Below are 22,173 nucleotides of genomic sequence, written 5' to 3'. Positions count from 1 at the left end.
AGGCCTGTACAGCATGTTACTGTACTGATTACTGGAGGCAACTATAACACAATGGTAAGTATTTGTATATTTAAACAAGCCTGAACATAGAAAGAGTACAATAAAATTATGGTACAAAAGACAAAAATGGTACACTGGTATAGGTCACTTAACCATGAATGGAGCTCACAGGAATGAAAGTTGCTCTGAGTGAGTCACTGAGTGAGTGGTGAGTGAATGTGAAGGCCTAGGTCATTACTGTACTGTCTATAAACACTGTACACTTTGGTTATACTACAATTTTTAAAATTTCTTTTTCTTCAATAAATTACCTTTAGTTGTACTTTTTGACTTTATAAATTTATTTTTTTAACTTTTTGATCCTTTTGAAATAACAGCTTAAGACACAAAACACTGTACAACTGTACAAAAATATTTTTATTTCCTTATTCTATGAGGTTTGCCTATTTTTAAATTAATTTTTACTGTTTAATCTTTTTGTTAAAATCTAAGACACAAACACACACATTAGCCTAGGCCTATATAGGGTCAGGATCATCAATATCACTGTCTTCCACCTACCGATCCTGTCCCACCGGAAGATCTTCAAAGGGTGTGTAATACACATGGAGCTGTCATCTCCTGTGATAACAATGCCTTCTTCTGGAATACCTCCTGAAGGACCTACCTGAGGCTATTTTACAGTTAACTTTAAAAAACATGGTAGGAGAACACTCTAAAATAATGATAAAAATATAGTATATACATAAACCAGTAATATAATCGTTTATTATGAAGTATATGTACTGTACATAATTGTTTACACTGTATGTTTATATGACTGGCAGTGCAGTAGGTTTGTTTATATTAGCATCACCACAAACACATCAACACATCAGTAATGAGTTGTGCTTTGACTTTATGACAGCTACAATGTCATTAGGTGATAGGAGTTTTTCAGCTCCATTATAATCTTACGAGACCATCATATATGTGGTCCAACGTTGACCAAAATGTCATTATGCCACACATGACTGTATACAATTCAGCAGCATTAGTTACATTCATCATGATGTGCAACTCTTACCTCTAGTTAAATAACTTTTTATCACCCCAAAAAAAAAACCCATACGAATGCCTGTTTTTGAAAATAACGTTGTGGCTGGGCGCGGTGGCTCACACCTGTAATCCCAGCACTTTGGGAGGCCGAGGTGGGTGGATCACCTGAGATCGGGAGTTTGAGACCAGCCTGACCAACATGGTGAAACCCCATCTCTACTAAAAATACAAAAATTAGCTGGGGGTGGTGGCGGGCTTCTGTAATCAGAGCTATGCGGGAGGCTGAGGCAGGAGAACCACTTGAACTCAGGAGGCAGAGGTTGCAGTGAGTCAAGATCACACCACTGCACTCCAACCTGGGCAACAGAGCTAGACTCTGTCTCAAAAAAAAAAGAATAAAAAAAAGTAATAATCATTTGTTTATTCTCATAGTGGTATAATATTCCATTGTATGAATATATCACGTTCTACTGTTGATGGACATGTGGGTAGTTTCTGATGTATGTTTTCTAGCATATAGTGATATTTATGAACATTCTTGCACATATCTTTTGGCGAACATATGTACTGAGTATATACTACTGTACACAGCCAAGCCCAATCATTTACATCTTATTTATGACTGCTTTCATGCTACAAGGGCAGAGTTGAGTAGTTGCAACAGAGACTGTATGGTTGTCAAAGACGAACCATAGTCTTGTATAGTCAAAGACTATACACCGGCCTCTGTATAGACAGTAGTTTCCTGACCCCTGTTTTAAGGTATTTCAGTCAACCTACTAAAGGCCAATTAGAGATCCTCCAGCTCCATTTCATAATGTCTTGTTTTTAGACTTTAGTCTCAAAATTACAGTTATAATACAATAAAATAATCTTTATGAATGCACAGAAAAATAAAAGAATATTAATTCACAGCCCAACACTGGTAAATTGTGAAAGGTGAAATAAGATTTTATCTGGTACACGGTGGTTGATATACTGAAACCAGGAGTTCCTTTGTTTATTACCAGGGTTGTTTATTATGGGAGTCTGGGTATGACTCTGGACTTTTTTTTTTTTTTTTTAGACGGAGTCTCACTCTGTCGCCCAGGCTGGAGTGCAGTGGCCGGATCTCAGTTCACTGCAAGCTCCGCCTCCCGGGTTCACGCCATTCTCCTGCCTCAGCCTCCCAAGTAGCTGGGACTACAGGCGCCCGCCACCTCGCCCGGCTAGTTTTTTGTATTTTTTAGTAGAGACGGGGTTTCACCACGTTAGCCAAGATGGTCTCGATCTCCTGACCTCGTGATCTGCCCATCTCGGCCTCCCAAAGTGCTGGGATTACAGGCTTGAGCTACCACGCCCGGCCTACTCTGGACTTTTAATTACTACCTGTCCCGTGTCTCAAAAAAATTAACCTCATATAATATAAACTGGTTCATTTTAAAGAGAATGCTAGTCCTGTTCTCTAATACAAGCTTTAGAAAACAAAAACAAAACCTAACACACATACAACATAGTGGCTTAAAAATAAACCCACGAAGACCACACATCAAGGGTGGCAAATGTGGAGCAACTGGAATTCACACAATACTGGAGAGGCTGTAAGTAGGTATAACCACTTTGAAAATTCTTTTGGCCGTATCCACTGAAGTTAGAATAGCATATCCTCTGACCTAGCAATTCTACCCATATGTATCTAGTACTTAAGTTCATCAAAAGACATATACAAAAATATTCATAATAGTATTATATTCTAGACAAACCACCCACATATCCATCAACAGTAGGGAGTGATATAGTCATACAATGGAACACTATAAGCAATGGGAATAAACTTGTTGCGAACAAAATGTAACTGAATCTAACAAACATAATATTGAATAAAAGAAACCAGATGCATAAGGGTATATACTGTATGAATCCATTCTTACAAAATTTTAAAACAGGCAAAATTAATCTGTGTTGTCGGAAGTCAGGATGAGGTTACTCTTGTGGGGGCAGGATTAAGTAGCTGACTGAGAGAAAGCATGAGAAGGGCTTCTGGAGTACTGGCAACAGTCTGTTCTTGATCTAGGTGCTGGTCATACAAGTATACTGTTTTTCTTTTTAGAGACAGGGTCTTGCTCTGTCATCCAGGCTGGAGTATATTGGCACAGTCATAGCTTACTGCAGCCTCAAACTCCTGGGATTAAGGGATCCTCCTGCCTTAGTCCCCTGAGTAGCTAGGACTACAGGCATGCACCACCACACCCTGGATAATTATTTTTATTTTTTGTAGAGACAAAAAAATCCTCAAGCTTACTTGATGTAAACTTACTTTATAATTTTCTATGTGTATATTACACTTCAATAAAAACTTTTTTTTCCCTTTTACTCCTGGCAAGCTGTGATTAAATAAGAAGTTTAAAAATGTTGGACTTCTGCTTCCAGCCAAGATGGAGTAACATGAACTGGGTTTACTCTCCTGCTTAAAACAACCAATAAAACAATGAAACAATGGCTTTCAAGACACTGTACATCAGATAATGAAAGTTAGTAAACCCTGAGATGATAAATGAGACTGGACCTGCAATTGCCTTGAAAAAGTTTCCAAGATATGGCATAAAGAGTGGGAACTGAGGCACAAGCCTGGTGGACTCCCCTGAGTTGAGAGTCCAGAGACCAAGGCAGCTCGGATTCATAGAACAGAGTATCTTAGAGAAGAGAAATACACAGGAAGAGAACCCATGATATCTGCAGAGGGTGGGGCATTGTTTGAGCATTCAAAAGGTACTGATCAGTGCACGTATGAGAAGAAGCCACCTGAGGCTAGCAAAACAAAAACAAAACAAAAACCTGAAAGACAGGAACAGTACCTGCTACTCACATGAAACAAGGAATACTGCCTGTTCCTACCCACCAGACCAGAAAAACTCAATTCATGGAGCACTGGGCAGAATAAGATCTTGCCTGAGCAGGTGAGTAATAATTAGCTCCAGACTGAACATTGCTCCAGACCTAACAAATCATAAAAGAAAGACCAGAATGGATCAAACTGTTTGCAAGTAACTTAATTGCATTTCAGAACAAAGCTCAAGAAAATAAGCAGTAATAGGGCCGGGCGCGGTGGCTCAAGCCTGTAATCCCAGCACTTCGGGAGGCCGAGACAGGCGGATCACGAGGTCAGGAGATTGAGACCATCCTGGCTAACACGGTGAAACCCCGTCTGTACTAAGAAATACAAAAAACTAGCCGGGCAAGGTGGCGGGCGCCTGTAGTCCCAGCTACTCGGGAGGCTGAGGCAGGAGAATGGCGTGAACCCGGGAGGCGGAGCTTGCAGTGAGCCGAGATCCGGCCACTGTACTCCAGCCCGGGCGACAGAGTGAGACTCCGTCTCAAAAAAAAAAAAAAAAAAAAGAAAAGAAGCAGTAATAAAAAGAAATTCATCCCTTAGTAAGGTAAAATTCACAATGTCTGAAATCTAATCAAAGATCACTAGGCAGGAAAATACAAGCCATAATGAAGAGAGTATCAACTGAAACCAACCTAGAATTAATACAGATATTCAAGTTATTCCACATTTTCAAAACATCAAATAGAGACATGGAAAATATATATGTCTCTCTCAAATCATACTCTGAGATGAAAATGACAATATCTCACATGAAATACACTAAATGAGCAGATTCAACATTATAGAAGATTAATGAACTTGATGGCATAACAATCGAAATTGCCCAGAATGAAATACACACAGAAAAAAAAAGAATACAAAAAAAATTTTTTAAAGCATGAGTTGGCCGGGCGCGGTGGCTCAAGCCTGTAATCCCAGCACTTTGGGAGGCCGAGACGGGCGGATCACGAGGTCAGGAGATCGAGACCATCCTGGCTAACACAATGAAACCCTGTCTCCACTAAAAATACAAAAAAATTAGCCGGGCGTGGTGGCGGCGCCTGTAGTCCCAGCTACTCGGGAGGCTGAGGCAGGAGAATGGCGGGAACCCGGGAGGCGGAGCTTGCAGTGAGCCGAGATCGCGCCACTGCACTCCAGCCTGGGCGACAGAGCGAGACTCCGCCTCAAAAATAAATAAATAAATAAATAAAATAAAGCATGAGTTACCTGAGGGATCAATGATCAAATGGACTAATTTATGAGTGACCGAAGTCCTGATGGATGATGAGGGACAGAAAAAAAAAAATCTGAAGAAATAATGGCCAAAAGCTTTCCAAACAATGAAAAGAAACCTATAGATCTATGAAGTTCAACAGACTCCAGGCAGAAGAAACATGAGGAAAACTACATTAAAGCACATCATAATCAAATTGTTCAAAATCGGCCGGGTGCGGTAGCTCAAGCCTGTAATCCCAGCACTTTGGGAGGCCGAGACGGGTGGATCACGAGGTCAGGAGATCGAGACCATCCTGGCTAACAAGTTGAAACCCCGTCTCTACTAAAAAATACAAAAAAACTAGCCGGGCGAGGTGGCGGGCGTCTGTAGTCCCAGCTACTCGGGAGGCTGAGGCAGGAGAATGGCATGAACCCGGGAGGTGGAGCTTGCAGTGAGCTGAGATCCGGCCACTGCACTCCAGCCTGGGCGACAGAGTGAGACTCTGTCTCAAAAAAAAAACAAAAAAAACAAAAAAAAACAAATTGTTCAAAATCAGTGATAAAGAGAAAATCTTAACAGCAGCCAGAAAAAAAAAAAAAAAAAAAAATACATGCACACAGGAACAAAGATAAGGATGACAACAAATTTCTTTTCAGAAACAATGCAAGCGAGAAGAAATGGACAGCATTTTAAAAGTACTAGAAGGCAAACTATTCACATAGAGTTCATAAAATTTCATTGCAAAAATGAAAGCAAAATAAAGAAATTTTCACATCTACAAAAGAAACAGTTCATCACTAGCAGACCCACATACAAGAAATGTTAATGGACATTTTTCAGGCTGAAAGAATTAAAAAAAATTTTTTTAAGATTCATATAACATAAAATTCATCATTTTAACCATTTTAAAGTATACAGTTCAGTGGTTTTTAATATAGTCACAATGTTGTGCAATCACTACCACTATGTAATTTCAAAAAATTTCTATCACTCCAAAAAGAAACACGGTACCAGCCGGGCGCGGTGGCTCACGCCTGTAATCCCAGCACTTTGGGAGGCCGAGGCGGGCGGATCACAAGGTCAGGAGATCGAGACCATCCTGGCTAACACTGTGAAACCCCGTCTCTACTAAAAATGCAAAAAATTAGCCAGGCGAGGCGGCGGGCGCCTGTAGTCCCAGCTACTCGGGAGGCTGAGGCAGGAGAATGGCGTGAACCCGGGAGGCGGAGCTTGCAGTGAGCCGAGATCGCGCCACTGCACTCCAGCCTGGGCGACTAAGCGAGACTCTGTCTCAAAAAAAAAAAAAAAAAAAAAAAAAAAAAAAAGAAACACGGTACCTCTCAATGTCCCTCTTCATCCATCCCCCAGCAACCACTAAACTCTGTCTCTATGGCTCTGCCTATTCTGGACATTTCATATGAATGGAATCATACTGTATACATCATGCTTTGTGATTGGCTTCCTTCATTTAGCATATTTTCAAGGTTCATCCATGTTGTAACATGTATCAGTACTTAATTCCTTTTTATGGCTGAATAATATTCCATTGCATGGTGTACTAGTCTGCTAGGGCTGCCATAACAAAATAGCACTGATTGGATGGATTACACAATGGACATCTATTTTCTCACAGTTCTGGAGGCCAGAAGTCCAAGATCAAGGTGCTGTCCTGGCCTTCAGGTGGCCACCTTCTTTCTCTGTCCTCATATGGCCTTTTCTCCACGTGTGTGTACAAAGAGATCTCTGGTGTCCCTTCCTCTTCTAATAAGGACACCAGCCCTATTGGATTAGGAGCCCACTTTTATGACCTCAGAACCTGAATTACCTCCCTAAAAGCCCTGTCTCCAAATACAGTCACTTTGGGGGTTAGGGTTTCCACATACGAATTTCAGGGGGGAAATAATTCATCCCATGACACATGGATAAACCAAACTTTGTTCATTCAGCAGCTGATGGACATTTGGGTTGTTTCCACTTTTTAGCTATTATGAATAATGCTGCTATAAGCATTCATGTTCAAGTTTTTGTATGGACATTTGTTTTCAGTTCTCTTTTTTATATACCTAGGAGTGGAATTTTCTTGGTCTTTTGACAATTTTGTGTTTAACATGCTGAGGAGCTGCCAAATTGTTTCCACAATAGCTGCAGCATTTTATATTCCCATTGCAATGTATGAGGGTTCCAATTTCTCCATATCTTTACTAACACTTGTTATTTTTCTTTTAAGAAATAAAATGTAATTAAAAATATATATACACATAGCCATCCTAGTGGCATTGAGGTGGTATCTCATTGCGTTTTTATTTGCACTTCCCTAATGACTAACGATGTCATTAGGGAACAAAGACAACATCTTTCATGTGCTTATTGACCATTGGTATATCTTCTTTGGAGAAACATCTATCCAAACTAGTTGCTCATTTTAAAATAAAATTGCTTTTATTATTGAGTTGCAGTTCTTTAACTAGATCCTTATCAGTTATATGATTTCTAAATATTTTCTCTCATTTTACAGGTTGTCTTTTGCTTTCTTGATAATGTCTTTTATAGCACAAAGTTTTACATTTTGATGAAGTCCAAATTATCATTTTTTCTTTTGCTGCTCATGCTTTTGGTGTCATATCTAACAATGTCATGTCAAATTCAAGGTCATGAAGAGTTACTCCTTTGTTCTGAGAGTTTTATGATTTTGGCTCTTAAATTTAGGTTCTTGATCCATTGTGAGTTGATTTTTGTATATGGTATGAAGTCAGGATTCAACTTCATTCTTTTCCATGTGAATATACAGTTGTTCCAGCATCATCTGTTGAAAAGACTATTCTTCACCCATTGAATGATCTTGGTACCCTTGAAAACTAATTGGCCACATATGTGTGGGTGTATTTCTGAACTTTTGATTCTATTCCATTGATCTATTTGTCTGTCCTTATGCCAGTTTCACACAACCAGTTTTGATTACTGCAGTTTTGTCGTGACTTTTTAAATCAGGAAGTGTGAATCCTCTAACTTTATTCTTTATAAATACAGTTTTGACTATTCAAAGTCTCTTGCATTTCCATATGAACTTCAGGATCAGCTTGCCCATTTCTACAAAAAAGGCAGCTGGAATTTTGATAGGGATTGTACTGAAACTGTAGATCTATTTGGGGAGTAATAACATCTTAACAATATTAAGCCTTCCACTCCTAAAACATGCGATGTCTTTCCATTTCTTTAGGTCTCCTCTAATTTATTTCTATAATATTACATAATTTTCAGTGTGGAAGTCTTGTACTCCCTTGGTTACATTTATTTCTTTTATTCTTCTTGATACTATTGTAAATGAATTCATTTCTTAATTTCCTTTTTGACTATTTATTGATAGAGGTTGATAGAATTTTGAGAAGCATGATAAAAAATGCATAAATTGCTCTGAACAGACTGAGAGCAGAAGTCTAGACCTGGAACATGTTATTGGTCACTGGAGGGAGACACTTGTTATTTAGTGGCAAAAAGCTTAGTGAAATGGTCTCCTGTGGTCTTGTAGAAAGCATAACTTCTAAGTGATGATCCAATCCATGTGTTGAAGGTGAGGCCCAAGTTTTTTCTTGGTGCTTATAATAAAATGTAAGATGAGAGAGAAAAATTGAGGGGAAAGCTGATCAACAAAAAGTAACCAGGACTTGATGATTTTGAAAATTCTCGGTTTCTCTAGAGGGTAAAAGATGCTAATACTGGCCAGAGTGATCTAGAGAAAAAAAGGTGCGAGTAGACAGCCTTTTACTAACATCTCAGAAAGATCAAAAGGTTAGAGTATTCGCCCACACAAAGGGTCCCTTCAAGAGATCAAGGGTTGATCTCGAAAATCCTCTTAAACCACAGATAAGGGCTTTGTCTCTCAGCCAGCCGTTCAAGCAGGACCCTAAGATAGGGAAGAAATGATCTGAAAAGATACAGATGTGGCTCTTGTCTAATTTGGTAAACCCCACTGATACCATGAAGAGCCAGAAAGTTTTTGAGAAAATTATTTCAACAGAAAAACTGCCAATTTGGACTAAAGGGACAGAGTCACTACAAAGTGGAATAAAGTTGTCAGACCCCCAAAATTCTACTGGCAAGAAACAGACTGATAAAACCACTTAGCTATAAACACATGTTGCCATTCATGAAAAAAGGAAAGATGATTCAGAGGGTGAAACCAGGCACCCTGAGAATGGAGCAAAGAACTGCAGAGGATTAGTCCCTTGAAACTTAGTCATGGAACTTCCAATATTTACCCAGCTGGATTTCAGAATTGCTGTGAACCCTTTTTTTAACCTTCCATTCCCTGCTCCTTTTAACTGTACTGTCTATAACTGTTATCCTTTGCCTGTCCCACTCTTGTATGCTGGGTGTGTTGGGGTCAGACAACTTGTCTCTTTAGTTTCACAGATCTACAAATGGAGAGAAATTGTGTATAGAACCTGTACTGAATGGATTACATCTAGGAACATCATCCACACCAGGACCTGATTTAGATGATAAAATTCCAGACCTTTGAGCTGATGCTACAATGGGATGGGACTCTTGAAAACCTTGGGAGTGAGGTGAATGTATTTAGTATGTGGAAGAACATGAATCATTGAGGCATGTAGTAGACAGACACTAAGGTGGCCCATGCATGATTCCTACCTCTTGGTGTTCATGCCTACGTGTAATCTCCTCACTCTGAGTGTGGGCAAGACTTGTGACTTGCTTCAGACCAATAGATAATGGTAAAGGTAATGGGATGTCATTCCCATGATCACATTATATTATATAGGCTTTTGTCTTGTTAGTCCACTAGCTCTCAGTCTTTCTTCCTGGCTTTGAAGAATAAAGCTGACATAAATACTACAGCTATAAGGAACTGTATGCTTCTAAGAATGCACAAAAGTGTAAGTGGCTTCTTCTCTGGTTGAGTCTCCACATGAGAGCCCAGCCCTGGCCAACAGCTTGATCGCAGCCAGGTGAAACCCTAAACAGAGAACTAGCTAAGCTGTTTCTGGACTTCAGACTCACAAATATATGAGGTATGTTGTTTGAAGCCACTGTTTGTGACAGTTTGTTAAGCAGCACAGAAAACCTACATAAACAATTCTTAACAAGTGAAATGTATATCTAACTATAAGCCAGCCATTCTACTATGAAGAATTTACCCAGTAAAAAAAATATGTATGCCCCCAATTTCTTGTACAATAGCGCTTATAACACCTTTACATGTAATGGCCCAAAGCTGAAAAGAATACAATTGGCCATCAACAGATAAACAAATTGTGATACAATGGAATACTACTCAGCAATAAAAAGGAATAAACTCTTGATACTCATAATGACAGTGATGAATCTCAAAATCATTATCCTGAGTGAAAGAAGCCAGACAAAGAGTACATGTGATTCCACCCACATGAAACTCTACAAAATGCAAACTAATCTACAGTGGCAGAAAGCAGATCACTCTTTTTGTGATAATCACTTTGGAGATGCAGAGATAGGCAAGGGCAGGAGGAAGGGATTACAAAAGGCATAAACTTTTGGGGGTGATGGATATGTTCACTATATTGATTGTGGTGACGGTTTTATGGGTATATACATAGGTCAGAACTTATAACACACTTTAAATATGTAGTTTGAGGGGCTCTACCCTCCCTGGTGGCAGGCCCAAGGTACATTTTGAGAATTTAATACTGGGCTGCACCCTATCCTTGAGCAAGTTTGAGTTGATGTTGCTGTAGCTGCCACCTGGTAGAGGAGGGACAGGGAAGCCATGCTCTCCTATGCATACCTAGGACAATACCTGATTCCCTGGTATAGGCTGCTGTGAGACCAAGACTTAAGTGGACTGTACTCCTCACATCTTCTTGCTTATGGCCCCTATGAGGCCAGTACAGCTGATACCAAAATCAGACAAGGACACAATGAAAAAAGAAAAGACCAATATCCCTTATGAACATACAGACAAGAATCCTCAACAAAATACTAGCAAACTGTATCCAACAGCACATCGAAAAGACACTACAACATGACCAAGTGGGATTTATCCCAGAGTTGAAAGGATGATTCAACATATGCAAATCAATAAATGTGATACATCATATAAACAGAATTAAGGACAAAAAAATGATCATCTCAATAGATGCACAAAAGGCACTGGATAAAATTCAACATTACTTCATGATAAAGGTCCTCAACACACTAGGCATAGAAGAAACATACCTCAACATAATAAAGGCCATATACAACAAACCCATAGCTAGCATTATACTTAACAGGGAAAAACTGAAAGCATTCCCTAAAGCTAGAGCAAGACAAGGATGCCCACTTGCACCACTCTTATTCAACAAGTCCTTGTCAGAGCAATCAGGCAAGAGAAAATAACAAAAGGCATCCAAACTGGAAAAGAGGAAGTCAAATTGCCCTGTTTGCTGATGGTATGATCTTATATCTGGAAAACCTGAAAGACTCTACCAAAAAACTTATATTTGATAAATAAATTTATTCGTGCCCACCCAGGGATGCTTAGTTAGAACTTTGCCGGGCGCGGTGGCTCAAGCCTGTAATCCCAGCACTTTGGGAGGCCGAGACGGGCGGATCACGAGGTCAGGAGATCGAGACCATCCTGGCTAACACGGTGAAACCCCGTCTCTACTAAAAAATACAAAAACTAGCCGGGCGAGATGGCGGGCGCCTGTAGTCCCAGCTACTCTGGAGGCTGAGGCAGGAGAATGGCATAAACCCGGGAGGCGGAGCTTGCAGTGAGCTGAGATCCGGCCACTGCACTCCAGCCCGGGCGACAGAGCGAGACTCCGTCTCAAAAAAAAAAAAAAAAAAAAAAAAAAAAAAAAAAAAAAAAAAATTTAGTAGTTTCAGGATACAAAATGAAGATCCAAAAGTCAGTAGGGTTTCAATACACCAATAATGATCTAGCCAAGGACCAAATCAAGAAGGCAACTCAATTTATAATACCTATAAGAAAGTAAACTATCCAGGATTACATTTAAGCATGGAGGTGAAAGATCTCTATAAGGAGAACTACAAAACACTGACTAAAGAATTCATAGATGATACAAACAAATGGAAAAACGTCCCATGCTCATTGAAAAAATCCATATTGTTAAAATGACTGTACAGATCAAGCAGTCTACAGATTCCACACAATCCCTATCAAATTACCAATGCCATTTTTCACAGAATTAGAAAAAAAAATCCTAAAATTCATATGGAACCAAAAAAGAGCCCAAATAGCTAAAATAATCATAAGTAAAAAGAACAAAGCTGGAGGAATCACATTACCTCACTTCAAATTATACAAGAGTATAGTAATCAAAACAGCATGGTACTGGTATAAAAATAGACACACAGACCGATGGAACAGAATAGAAAACCAAGAAATAAAGCCATATACCTACAATCAACTGATCTTTGACAAAGTCAACAAAAATCTACACTGGGGAAAGGATTCTATTAAATAAGTGGTGCTGGGAAAACTGGTTAGCCATATGCAGAAAAATGAAACTGGACCCATACCTCTCACCATATACAAAAATTAACTCAAGATGGATTAGAGACTTAAACCCAAGACCTGAAACTATAACAATCCTAGAAAAAAACCTAGGAAAAAGTCTTCTGGACATTGTCCAGGCAAAGAATTTAAGACCAAGTCTTTAAAAGCAAAAGCAACAAAAACAAAAGTAGACAAATGATTCAATTAAACTAAAAAGCTTCTGCATAGCAGAAGAAATAACAAAATAAGCAGACAACCTACAGAATGGCAAAAAATATTTGCAAACTATGCATCTGACAAATGACTAATATCCAGAATCTACAAGGATTTCAACTCAATAAGAAAACAATAACCCTATTTAAAAGGGGAAAAAGAACATGAACAGGCTGGGCATGGTGGCTCACGCCTGTAATCCCAGCACTTTGGGAGGCCAAGATGGGCAGATGGCTTGAGCCCAGGAGTTTGAGACCAGCCTGGGCAACATGGTTAAACCCTGTCTCTACAAAAAAAATACAAAAGATTAGCCAGTTGTGGTGGTGCATACCTGTGGTCCCAGCTACTCAGGAGGCTGAGGTAGGAGGATCACTTGAGCCCAGAAGGTCAAGGCTGCAGTGAGCTGTGATTGTGCCACTGCACTCCAGCCTGGGTGACAGAGAGGTGCGGGGGAAGGGGGACAGAAACAGAGAGAGAAACAAGACGTGAACAGACATTTTCAAAAGAAGACATATAAGTATCCAACGACCATATGAAGAATGACAGATGTTGGCAAGGACGCGGAGAAAAGGGAACACTTATACACTGTTTGTGGGAAAGTAAATTAGTACAGCCTTTATGGAAAGAAGCATGGAGATTTCTCAAAGAACTAAAAATAGAACTACCATTTGATCCAGCAATCCCACTCTTGAGTATATACACAAAGAGAAAGAAATTATCAAAAAATATTTACAGCCAGGTGCAGTAGCTCATGCCTGTAATCCCAGCACTTTGGGAGGCTGAAGCAGGAGGATCACTTGAGGTCAGGAGTTCAAGACCAACCTGGCCAACAAGGCAAAACCCCATCTCTAATAAAAGTACAAAAAATTAGTTGGGTGTGGTGGTGTGCACCTGTAATCCCAGCTACTTGGGAGGCTGAGGCAGGAGAATCGCTTGAACCCAGGAGGCAGAGGTTGCAGTGGGCCAAGATCACGCCACAGAGCTCCAGCCTGGGTGACAAGTGAAACTCCGTCTCAAAAAATACATATTTATTCACACTCATATGTTTATCGCTCCATTATTGACAGTAGCAAAGATATGGAATCAGCATAAGTGTCCATCAACAGAGGACTGGATAAATAAAATGGACTACTACTTGACCATACAAAATAATGAATCATGTCTTTTGCAGCAACATAGATGGAACTGGAGGCCATTATCCTAGCAAACTAACTCAGAAACAGAAAGTCAAATACCACATGTTCTCACTTATAAGTGAGAGCTAAATGGGTACACATGGACGTACAGAGTGGAATAAGAAACCCTGGAGACTCCGAAAGGTGGGAAGGTGGGAGGGAGGCAACGGTTGAAAAAGTACCTGTTGAGTACAATATTCACGATTTGAGAGTGATGGGTACACTAAGAAATACATGCACATAAGAAACCTGCACTTGGACCCTTCAAATACATAAAAATAAAATGAAAAGAAAAAAATAGTGTAGTTTATTATATATCTATTATGCTTTAATAAAACAGTTTAAAAAACATGCTACTTGCACATGATTTTTCTTCGTAAATCATTATATTCAAAGAGAAACTGCAAGCTCTGTCTAATCATCATAGACTAGGCCTTTTTATTTATCTACTTATTCTCAAATATTTGCTGAATACCTGTTAGTTTCTGTGGGAAATACAAACATAAGTCAGACCTACTGTGATCTGAAATCGGGGCAGAGACTAAATATATGGTCATATCATACCATATCATGAGATGATAATAAACATACATTTGGTCTCTGCCCTTTTTTTTTATTTGAAATGGAGTCTCACTCTGTCAACCCAGGGTGGAGTGCAGTGGCGCAATCTCGGCTCATGGCAAGCTCCGCCTCCAAGGTGCACGCCATTCTCCTGCTTCAGCTTCCCAAGTAGCTGGGACTACAGGCACCCGCCACCACGCCAGGCTAATTTTTTTTGTATTTTTAGTAGAGATGGGATTTCACCGTGTTAGTCAGGATGGTCTTGATCTCCTGACCTCATGATCCGCCCGTCTCAGCCTCCCAAAGTGCTGGGATTACAGGCGTGAGCCACCACACCAGCCCTAAAACTCTTATAATACCCAAAGTGGTAAGTGTTTTTTTGTATGCTAATCATATGACTGGTGGTTAGGGACTCCTGGATAGTCTGAGGATTGGGTAGGGAGATAGTGGTTGGCAGGGGAACCAACCATGTTATTAGAAGGTTGGAACATTTTCACTTTTTCAGCCCCAACCCTTGTCCTCTAGGGAGAAGACAGGGGCTGAAGGTCGAGTTAATCAGCGATAGCCAACAATTTAATCATGCCTACAAAATGAAACCTCCATAAAAACCCTAAAGGACTAGGTTCAGAGAGCCCTAAATAGCGGTAGGTCAGAAATTCCGGTCACAACTTGGAGCCTGCAACTGGCATCTGAAGTTGGGGGTAGTCTTGTGGGACTGGGCCCTTAATTTGTGGGATCTGACAGTATCTCCTGGTAGATTGTGTCAGAACTGAATTGAATTACAGGACACTCCATTGGTGTCTGCTGGAGAATGTGGTGTCAGAATTGCTTGGGTTGTGGGGGAAAAATCCCACCCACTGGTGTCAGACATGTTGTGGTATGTGAGAGGACAGAGTCTCTCATCTTATGCCCAGGCTAGAGTGCAGTGGTACAATCATAGCTCACTGCAGCCTTGACATCCTGGGCTCAGGTGATGCTCCCACCTCAGCCTCTTGCATAGCTGGAACTACAGGTATATGCCACCATGCCTGGCTAATTTTTAATTTTTTTAGAGAGATGGGATCTCACTGTGTTGCCCAGGCTGGTCTCAAACTCCTGGGCTCAAGTGATCATTCCCCTTGGCCTCCCAAAGTGTTGGAATTATAGGCATGAGCCACTGTGCCTGGCCCATACCCACCTTTTGCACTATGAAGCATATCATCTAATAGACTGGTTAGGGTTTAGAAATCATAAACAATTGATCTTTACATTGTTTTCACAAAGATCCTTACCAGAGGCAAATCCTTCCCAGTGACTACGTGTCAACTCCTCCATACAGCTCACAACCTTGCTCCATACATTGTCAAACACATAAGCAAGGACATCTTCTTTTATGCAGTAAAATGGAGCAATGGGAGGATACCCTAATTTCGGTTTCTCTGTAGCTGCTTCTGATTTCTTCCCATGAAATCCCTCTTTCCTGTAACAGAAGCAAGAGGGAAAAACTTCATGATGATTCTTCACTGAGTGTTCACCACTGTCCTTTGTGCTTCTTAGGAATGACTGGTGCTCCCACCCTGCCTGCCCTGCTGCCTGCCCAGCATGTGGAGCACATGTATGAAGCTGTCTTGGGAACTAAGGCAGTTCTCAACATAAGAGATTGCATTTCCCCTTTTATCCCGACTCTATCCCACTATTCTGCCAAAAACTAGAACAAGAAAAAGAAGGCTGAGAATCATTATTGTATTGGGAGAACCCGCTCCCGATAGTTACGTGGGTTCTATTTCCTAGGTGTCTCAGCTGCTTTGAGAAATAGAGGGAAAGAGCACAAGAGAGAGAAATTTAAAGCTGGGTGTCCCGGGGAGACATCACATGTCTGCAGGATCCGTGATGCTCTCCGAACCGTAAAACCAGCAAGTTTTTATTAGCAGTTTTCAAAAGGGGAGGGAGTGCAGGAATAGGGTGTGAGTCACAGAGATCACATACTTCACAAGGTAATAAAATACCACAAAGCAAGTGGAGGCAGGGCGAGATCACAGGACCACAGTATGGGGCGAAATTAAAATTGCTAATGAAGCTTCGGGCACGCATTGTCATTGATAACATCTCATCAGGAAACAGGGTTTGAGAGCAGACAACCTGTCTGACCAAAATTTATTAGGCGGGAATTTTTCTCGTCCTAATAAGCCTGGGAGCGCTACAGGAGACCAGGGCTTATTTCATCCCTTCGGCTTGGACCATAAAAGACAGCACGCCTTAAGGCGTCTCTTCTAAGCCAGCTTCAGAATTTGTTTTGTCTTAGTTTATATAATACATCTATCTTAGGTGAGCACAACTACCAGCCAGATTTTTTCCCCCAGAACTCCAGGGCTATTGGTGTTCCTGTCTGGCGAAGCAGAGTTAACTTGGCTAACAGACTTTCTGGGCTACAGACACAAGTGTCTCTAGAAGAGCCTATAAACCTACCCTCAGGGCGCATTCTCTTTCCCAGGGATGTTCCTTGCTGAGAAAAAGAATTCAGCGATATTTCTCCCATTTGCTTTTGAAAGAGGAGAAATATGGCTCTGTTGCGTCCGGTGGCCAGAAGTCTTATCTCTGGTGTTCCCTGAACATTGCTGTTATCCTGTTTTTTTTCCCAAGATGCCCAGATTTCATACTGTTCAAACACACATGCTCTATAAACAATTTGTGCAGCTGACACTGCACAAATCATCACAGGGTCCTGAGGCGACATTCATCGTCCTCAGCTTACGAAGAAGATGACGGGATTAAGAGATTGAAGTAAAGACAGGCATAGGAAATCACAAGGGTATTGACTGGGGAAGTGATAAGTGTCCATGAAATCTTCACAATTTATATTCAGAGACTGCAGTAAAGACAGGCATAAGAAATTATAAAAGTATTAATTTGGGGAACTAATAAATGTCCATGAAATCTTCACAATTTATGTTCTTCTGCCACAGCTTCAACCGGTCCCTCTGGGGTCCCTGACTTCCCGCAACATTATTGTATACACTAATTTCCCATATGTGTTTTGGTTTATTTTTCAACCCTCAATCTTTTCAATTAGGAACATTCCAAAGGTCCAACTACTGATTTTGTGTTTTTTAGCTTTAAATGAATGAGCATTGTTAATTGCGCAGTTATGATGATTAAGCACCCGGAAATAATTTTTGTTGTAACAGGAGAAAACTTAGATTAATTTTTGTTTGTTTGTTTGTTTTTGAGATGGAGTCTCACTCTGTCGCCCAGGCTGGAGTGCAGTGGCGCGATCTTGGCTCACTGTGACCTCCATCTTCTGGGTTCAAGTAATTCTCCTGCCTCAGCCTCCCAAGTAGCTGGGATTACAGGAGCCTGCCACCATGCCCAGCTAATTTTTGTACTTTTGGTAGAGATGGGGTTTCGCCATGTTGGCTAGGCTGGTCTCAAACTCCTGACCTCAATCCACCTGCCTCGGCCTCCCAAAGTGCTGGGATTACAGGCATGAGCCACTGCACCTGGCCCTTAGATTAATATTAATGTGATATTTAATGATGTGCATGGCAGTGTCATGATGCTGTGTAATTATTATACTTGAGGCGATGATTCATTAGAGAAACATTCCACCTAAATGATTAAAATTAGTATACTTTTACTAAGCCAAATAAACATTTGGTAATTGGTTAGAAAGGAAAAGGAGGGGAGCAAAACAGCACAGGAGCTTCTCTTGAGGCTCTTCTGGGGACAGTTGTGTCTGTAGCCCAGAAAGTCTCAGTTAGCCAAGTTATCTTTGCTTCTCCAGACAGGAATACCAATAGCCCTGGAGTTCTGGGGGAAAAAATCTAGCTGGTAGTTGTGCTCACCTAAGTTAGATGTATTATATAAACTAAGACAAAACATATTCTGAAGCTGGCTTAGAAGAGGAATAAATAACTCCAGGTCTCTACAGTGAAAGTTACCCCTAGGGAAACAGAGATCTCAAGTATTAGGAAAATGTAGGCAGGAAAGAAGGGTGCAACAAGGCTTATGCAGCCTAGCTACAGACTCTCATCTCTGCCTTCCCTAAGAAGAGTTGGCCTGGCATTAGGTGGGGGAGTATGGTGAGCAGTATTAATTGTGTTTAAATTTATATTTCTTTTTAGAGGAGATAACATCCATGTGATGAGAAAAATTCAAATTGTACAGAGGGATATATAGTGAAAAAGATGTCTCCTACATTTCTGTCCCCCAGTCCCCATCCCCAGAAGCAAATATTATACATTGTTCCAGAGAAAGTTACATTATACACTCTACTGCCCCTTGTTCTCTATTTAACAATGTGTCTTGGTCCTTGATCCCTATCAATACATACTAATCCAGGCTGGGCTCGGTGGTTCACGCCTGTAATCCTAGCACTTTGGGAGGCCAAGACAGGTGGGTCACTTGAAGTCAGGAGTTGAGACAAGGCTGGCCAACATGGCAAAACTCCGTCTCTACTAAAAATACAAAAATTAACCGGGCGAGGTGGCGGGCGCCTGTAATCCCAGCTACTCAGGAGGCTGGGGCAGGAGAATTGCTTGAACCAAGGAGGTGGAGTTTACAGTGAGTGAGATCGCGCCACTACACTCCAGCCTGGGTGACAGAGTGAGACTCTGTCTCAAAAACACAAAACAAAACAAAACATATTAATCTGCCTCTTAAAAAACAGCTGCGGAATATTCCATTGTATGTACTGTATCTTAACTTGCCTCTTATTGATCAACCAACCAATCTTTTGCTCTTATAGTCAATGCTGTAATTAATATCCTTATGCACAGTTCTTTGGCTTCACAAGTGATTATGTGTGTAGGATAAATTCCTATAAATAAACTTATTGGGTTAAAGGGTATGTGCATTTCAATTTAAAAGATACTGCCAAATTTCCTCTAAAGAGGTCAGATGGCCCAATGGTGAAAGAATATGCCTGTTTACCTACTCAAGGAATGATGAAACTTCTTTATCTTTTGTTCTCTGCCAATCTAAAAGATAAAAGTACCTAATTATAGTTTTAATTTATATCTCTAATTTCGAAGTTGAATTTCATTTATGTTTAAAATCCATTTTATTTTTATATTGATATTATTTGCTTGTTTTGTCCTTAGTCTTTTCCTTATTGACGTACATATTAAAGAAATTAACTCTTTATCCGTGAATGAACAACAAACATTTTTGCCTAGTGTGTCATTTGTTTTTTGACTTTGAGTTTATTTTTTCAATTCCTACTGCAGAAATTAGTTTTTTTCTATTTTTTTAAATTTGTTTTTCACAGCAGCATTGTATCATAGAAATGAGGTTTTTGTCTAGGCAGAAATTTCATATTGTGTAGTTATTTAAGAATTTCTTATGTGACTTGTAGGTTTTGTGTTATGGTTAAAAAGGCCTTCATTCTCAAATTATATTTTTTAAAAACAGTCTTCCATGTTATATTTTCTTCTAAATGTATATGATTTCATTTGCCACATTTAATTTTTTTAATGTGTGAAGTTTATTTTTATGGAAAGAATAAATTTGGAACCTTATATTTTTTTCCAGATGGTTTTTCCATTTGTACTAAAATCATTTGCTGAAATTACTGTATACTCTAATTTCCCATAAGTGTTTTGGTTTATTTTTCAACCCTCAATCTTTTCAATTAGGAACATTCTAAACATTCAACTACTCTGTCACTTTATAAAACATCTTAGAGGTATTTCTAAAGGGAAGGCTGCCTTTCTAAAATCATCCGTGTATTACCTGAAAATTCATTTTGATTTGAGGAAAAATGGAAAATAGAAGTAATGTGAAACAAGCCAACTAGAAGTAATAAATAGAAAATAGAAGTAATTTGATACAGGAGAAGTGAAAGGGAAGGGGGCAGTCTTTGGAAAAAACCAAAAGAACCTGCTTCCAATTCTAGCTCAGTGGTATTACGTATAGAAGCCTGGCTTATATTTAGCTGGCCCTAGGGCTGTGTGCACATGAGTGATACGTGAATGAACATGGCTCAGCAGGAAATACAATGGGAAAAAATACAATGGGAAAAAAAAAATGCATCCAGAATCATGTGACGCAATACTAACTACTAGACCTAACCACAGCCGCACATCCTAAAGAGAAATTCTCACTTATTTTCAAATATGCTGCTGTGACTATCAAATCTGGGACTTTTAAAGGCTTACAGGAATAGTTTAACAGGTTAATGTTTCAGAAAGGTAGCAAGGAATAGTGAAGCGAAGACTGGATTGAGAATCAGATGAGTAAGATTTTGGTTTTAGCTTTACTTTAGACAGATCATTAACTACTCTGATTCTCACCTATCCTGTAAAGAAGATAAATCATATCTATGTGATAGGACAACTATTAGAATATAGTAAGAATAGATATAAATAGACATTAATTATAAAATCTGTGCCAACCATAAGGTTTTAAACAAACTGTTTGTAACTTTTTCTTTTTTGTTTTTTGGAGATGGAGTCTTGCTCTGTTGCGTAGGCTGGAGTGCAGTGGCGTGATCTCAGCTCACTGCAACCTCTGCCTCCCAGGTTCAAGCGATTCTCTGGCCTCAGCCTCCCAAGTAGCTGACATTAGAGGCATGCACCACCACACCCAGCTAATTTTTGTATTTTTAGTAGAGATGGGGTTTCACCAGGTTGGTCGGGCTGGTCTCGAACTCCTGACCTGAAGTGATCTGCCCACCTCGGCCTCCCAATGTGCTGGGATTACAGGTGTGAGCCACCGTGCCTGGCCTGTATATACCTTTTTCAAACAGGATTTATGTAAACAAAGTTCATTTCTCTTCAACTGCTTTTTTAAAAGGTTTTAAAAGTTCCCACTGGTGGTAATTTGCAAAAGGGTAAAATCAAACTATGTGGGGAAAAAATAAACTTATTTTAAAATCTCTAATCTCAGGAACAGGTAAATGATGTGTGAAGGTATAAAATACACAAGGAAGTCTAGTATATGGAAGCAATAAGAATATAAATTCTGGATACCTGAGAAAATAAATAACAGAAACTGGCATATATTTAATTGTATACATTGGTAGCATCATTTAGAAAAAATAGGTATTAATACACAAAATAAGAGGGGAGTAAAAAGCTTAAAAGACACAATACTCACATATCTGTGTGATCGAATGCTAGGTATTCCTCAATTATTCCTTCCGAGAAGATTATAGAGTCTTCCTCGTCTCTTTCCATAGAACAAAAGCTGGAGGATTTGGCAATGGAAGATGCTTTATGAGCATAAGAAGATGAAAAATGTAACTTCTTTCCCCTTATACCAAATCTTGGAGAGGAAAGAAGAAGTAAATATTAATTATCTAAACATAAACATTTCTTATGGCAACACAGTTACATGAGTTTTGGCTCAAACACCCCTTGCCCTGGCAATACCTATTCTAAGCCTCAATAACCTACCATTTCTCAGAACAGGAAGATTAAATTCTGGTCATAGAACTATTCTGCCTACATGTACTATGGACTATCTGATGCTGCTTGCTGTCTTTTTAGATGCAAACAGCTATAGCTGTGTATTAGGTCATCCTTGCCTTGCTATAAAGAAATATCTGAGACTGGGTAATTTATAAGAAAAGAGATGTCATTGGCTCACAGTTCTGGAGGCTGTATAGGAAGCATAGTGCTGGCATCTGCTTCTGCAGAGG

At 39.9% G+C, this 22,173-nt stretch overlaps 1 protein-coding gene across 3 annotated transcripts in view; it reads right to left on the bottom strand.

The window, feature by feature from the left end:
• Nucleotides 1-22,173, bottom strand: part of LOC105466024 (family with sequence similarity 149 member B1) — an 83,650-nt gene that overhangs the window by 16,812 nt on the left and 44,665 nt on the right. For 2 of the 3 annotated variants that reach the window (XM_071068770.1, XM_071068771.1), the window contains exons 6-7: nucleotides 21,630-21,797; nucleotides 15,827-16,014 (exon numbers count right to left, since the gene is read on the bottom strand). In XM_071068770.1, coding sequence (XP_070924871.1) covers nucleotides 15,827-16,014; nucleotides 21,630-21,797 — 356 coding nt within the window. The remainder of the gene's footprint in view (nucleotides 1-15,826; nucleotides 16,015-21,629; nucleotides 21,798-22,173) is intronic. The other variant, XM_071068772.1, reaches the window with a different exon arrangement.

This window comes from Macaca nemestrina, chromosome 9, assembly GCF_043159975.1.
Source record: "Macaca nemestrina isolate mMacNem1 chromosome 9, mMacNem.hap1, whole genome shotgun sequence".
Taxonomy (NCBI): Eukaryota; Metazoa; Chordata; class Mammalia; order Primates; family Cercopithecidae; genus Macaca; species Macaca nemestrina.
This window is presented reverse-complemented; position numbering and strand designations above follow the sequence as displayed.